Source organism: Macadamia integrifolia, chromosome 7, assembly GCF_013358625.1.
Source record: "Macadamia integrifolia cultivar HAES 741 chromosome 7, SCU_Mint_v3, whole genome shotgun sequence".
Taxonomy (NCBI): Eukaryota; Viridiplantae; Streptophyta; class Magnoliopsida; order Proteales; family Proteaceae; genus Macadamia; species Macadamia integrifolia.
In genome coordinates this window covers 145,877-149,092 of record NC_056563.1, presented here as the reverse complement: position 1 = coordinate 149,092, position 3,216 = coordinate 145,877, and the positions used below count along the sequence as shown (strand labels likewise).

At 38.7% G+C, this 3,216-nt stretch overlaps 1 protein-coding gene across 1 annotated transcript; it reads left to right on the top strand.

The window, feature by feature from the left end:
• The first annotated feature begins 179 nt into the window (after positions 1–179).
• LOC122084147 (putative UPF0481 protein At3g02645) lies at positions 180–1,826 on the top strand. Its single transcript, XM_042652227.1, has one exon. The coding sequence runs from the start codon at positions 180–182 to the stop codon at positions 1,824–1,826; it is 1,647 nt and encodes a 548-aa protein (XP_042508161.1).
• The last annotated feature ends 1,390 nt before the right edge of the window (positions 1,827–3,216 follow it).

Genomic DNA, 3,216 nt, shown 5'->3' with positions numbered 1-3,216 from the left:
CCCCTTGCATGGTCGGTGGGTGAAGGAAAATATGATTTTTTGTAAGGGGGGGACTGGAGAGTTTGAAATTTGGACCAGTGCAAATTATACAATCCACACAAACCTTATTTATGTCCACAATATCTTCATGTTGTTGCAGGACTTTCATTTAGCTATAATCCATTCTAAGAAACACAAACATGAACTCTTCACAGCAGGCTGCTATCATGACTTCAAATTCAAAGAGTAATGGCGTCGACGAGCACCGTTGGGTCATTCAAATCCGTCGAATCGTCGAGGAAGAGCTTGAAGATGAGGTTGAGTTCCCAGTATGCATCTTCGATGTCCCTAAAACTCTATTATCGGTCAAGCCAGAATGCTTCATTCCTCACCAAATTGCACTAGGCCCATACCATCATTGGAGGGAGGAGCTCTATGAGATGGAAAGCCACAAGGTTGCTGCAGCAAGAAGGGCCCGAAGACAATTCCAGAGCCTGAAATTCGAGAACCTCGTGGAAGAAATGAAGAAACTCATGCCAAAGATTAGGGGTTGCTACAATAAGTACCTTGATTTAAGTGGTGAAACACTAGCATGGATGTTAGCCGTGGATGTATGCTTCTTGCTTGAATTCCTCCAAATTTATGCCATCAAAGAAGGGAAAATCCAAACAGAAGTTCATGCAGGCAAGAAATTTACTAATTATGCTATGCTTAGAGATATAGTGATGCTTGAAAACCAAATCCCAATGTTCCTATTGAGAAAGGTCTTAGAACTCCAGCATTCCTCCTTGGAAGCAGCAGATGAAACACTCAATGCCTCTTTAATTGGTTTATGCAAAGAGGTATCTCCATTCAAAATGATGAATCTCTCAAGCATCCAATTCACAGAGCATTCACACTTGCTAGATGTTTTGTACCACATGATTGTGCCCAAATCTGAAGAACAACCTGATTTCGCCATTGAAGTCTCTGATGGACTAGATGTTCTTACCGTCGACGACATTGTAGATGAGATCAAAGACTCAAATCAAGTAAAGAAGATCGCGAATTTGATCTGGAAACCACTATCCAAATTAACAGAAGGCACTGTAAGTACTGTTAAAAGAGTACTAATTTCCACACCTGCTTATTTCTTTTCTAAATTACCTGGGTTTTCCATCCTAAAGCAGCCTTTAGAATTATTGTTTACCAAAACTAAAGCTGAAATCATATCTGAGTATGAGGGTTCAAGTTCAACCAACAACATCCACAAGCCTCCTTTGATGGAGGAAATCGCGATCCCTTCAGTGACTGAACTCTACAATTCTGGTGTCCAATTTGCAACCATAAAAGAGGGTATCACATCCATTAGCTTCGACACAAAATCATTCACACTGTACCTCCCTACTGTTACTATAGATGTTAACAGTGAAGTGATATTAAGAAACTTGGTTGCATATGAAGCATCAAATGTATCAGGACCATTAAATTTTACGCGATACACAGAATTGATGAATGGTATTATAGACACCAAGGAGGATGTGAAACTGCTTAGGGAGAAAGGGATTGTTCTGAACCATCTGAGGAGTGATGAAGAAGTTGCAAACCTTTGGAATGGAATGACTAGATCAGTGAGATTAACAGAAGTTCCCTTCTTGGACAAGGTAATTGAAGATGTGAACAAATATTATATAGGTACATGGAAGGTCAAGATAGGGAACCACTTGAAAAGATATGTGTTTGATTCATGGCAGATCCTGACACTCTTAGCAACTATTCTGCTGTTGTTGATGACAACTCTTCAAGCATTTTGCTCAGTCTATAGCTGTGGCCGCGTTCTACATATTGACTCAACTATCAATCACTGATTCATAGTGCTGTGCCTGCGGCAAATATGATCATTTTTTTGTAATTCTTGTTCTTAATTTATCAATGTTCAGCTCAGTTCATAAAATTCTATTTGAAAGATTCAGAACAAAAGTTTTGATGGAGCTTTTGCATGATTTCTCTCAGAAAAATGTTGGCAAATCAAAATTTAATATAGGATAAGTTTAAGTCTGTCCAAAATTTTGGCGTCTTAAAGTCTCTTTGGTTGTAACTTGGAAACAACCTCTTCAGCGAAGCAGGGGGTAAGGTTGCAAACATTTGTCCCTCTCAAACCTTGCTGTAAAGTTTGGTCCCGACAACCCGAACCGGCCTTGGCCTGCCCTGGGCACAAACAGGGCTTGGTCCAAGTTTTTTGACCCAGAGGGTGGGTTAGCGTTGAAAACCACCAACCCTTGTATTTTTATAATAGAAATTAGGACTCCAATAAGTATTTCATTTTTCTATAATTTTTTAATATATTAGATATGAATGTAAAAAAAAAAAAAAAAACATACCAATCAAGGTTAATTCACCTATGGTAGAAGCCAGGGTCAACCCAACCCAACTCAGCCTGACCCAACCCGGCCTTGATAGGGTCAATTAGGGCTGAGTTGGGTTGGTATGAACCCGGCAGGGTTGGGTTGGGCTAGGGTTGAATTTTGAGGACCTAGGGTTGGGTTAGGGTTTTAAGAAACCTAGCCCAACCCGACCCAATTTCACCCCTAGCTCTTTCTATGTTTTAATGTCATCATATATTGTGAACGAACTTCATTATTATGTCCAAATTAGGATTCATATTTTCTCATGGAATGTCTCCTCAATAATTACAAAAATACTAACACATTGCAACTCTCTCTCTCTCTCTCTCTCATGGAAACCAAATTGCTATCGAAGAACTTAGAAAAGAAAAGAATGGGATGAGCTCTTCAACACACAATGATGTAGTGTTTAATTGAAATATTCACTATTGGCAGTTTTTTTTTTTTTTTTTTTTTTTTTTTTTTAAGGCAATATAAATTTATTCTAAGAAAAGAAAGTAAATACAACAAACTAAAGTAAATACAACAAACTTTGGCAGCCTAAGAAGCTAGTACTCATGAATAGGAACAATGAGAACCCAAAAGGCCCCAAACCCAAGAAAAAGGCTAAGGGTATATCGGCATCAGGCTAATCCTATGACAGAATCACCTTACCACCCAAAAAGGATGGACCACCACTTATCGATAAGGACTAAATTCCTAGGTGAGAGGAATGACAGCTCCGCGATGGTCTTCCACATATATATAAATATCAGAAATGATGGATGGCATAGTCCTTGTCCTATTGAAGAATACAAGATTTCCTCTTTTTCTATATGTGAATTATAGTAGTACTGCTACAAAAAAAAAAAAA

What these genes read in the sequence shown, in the direction of transcription:
- LOC122084147 (XM_042652227.1), top strand. Translation starts at nt 180, where the DNA reads ATGAACTCTTCACAGCAGGCTGCTATCATGACTTCAAATTCAAAGAGT.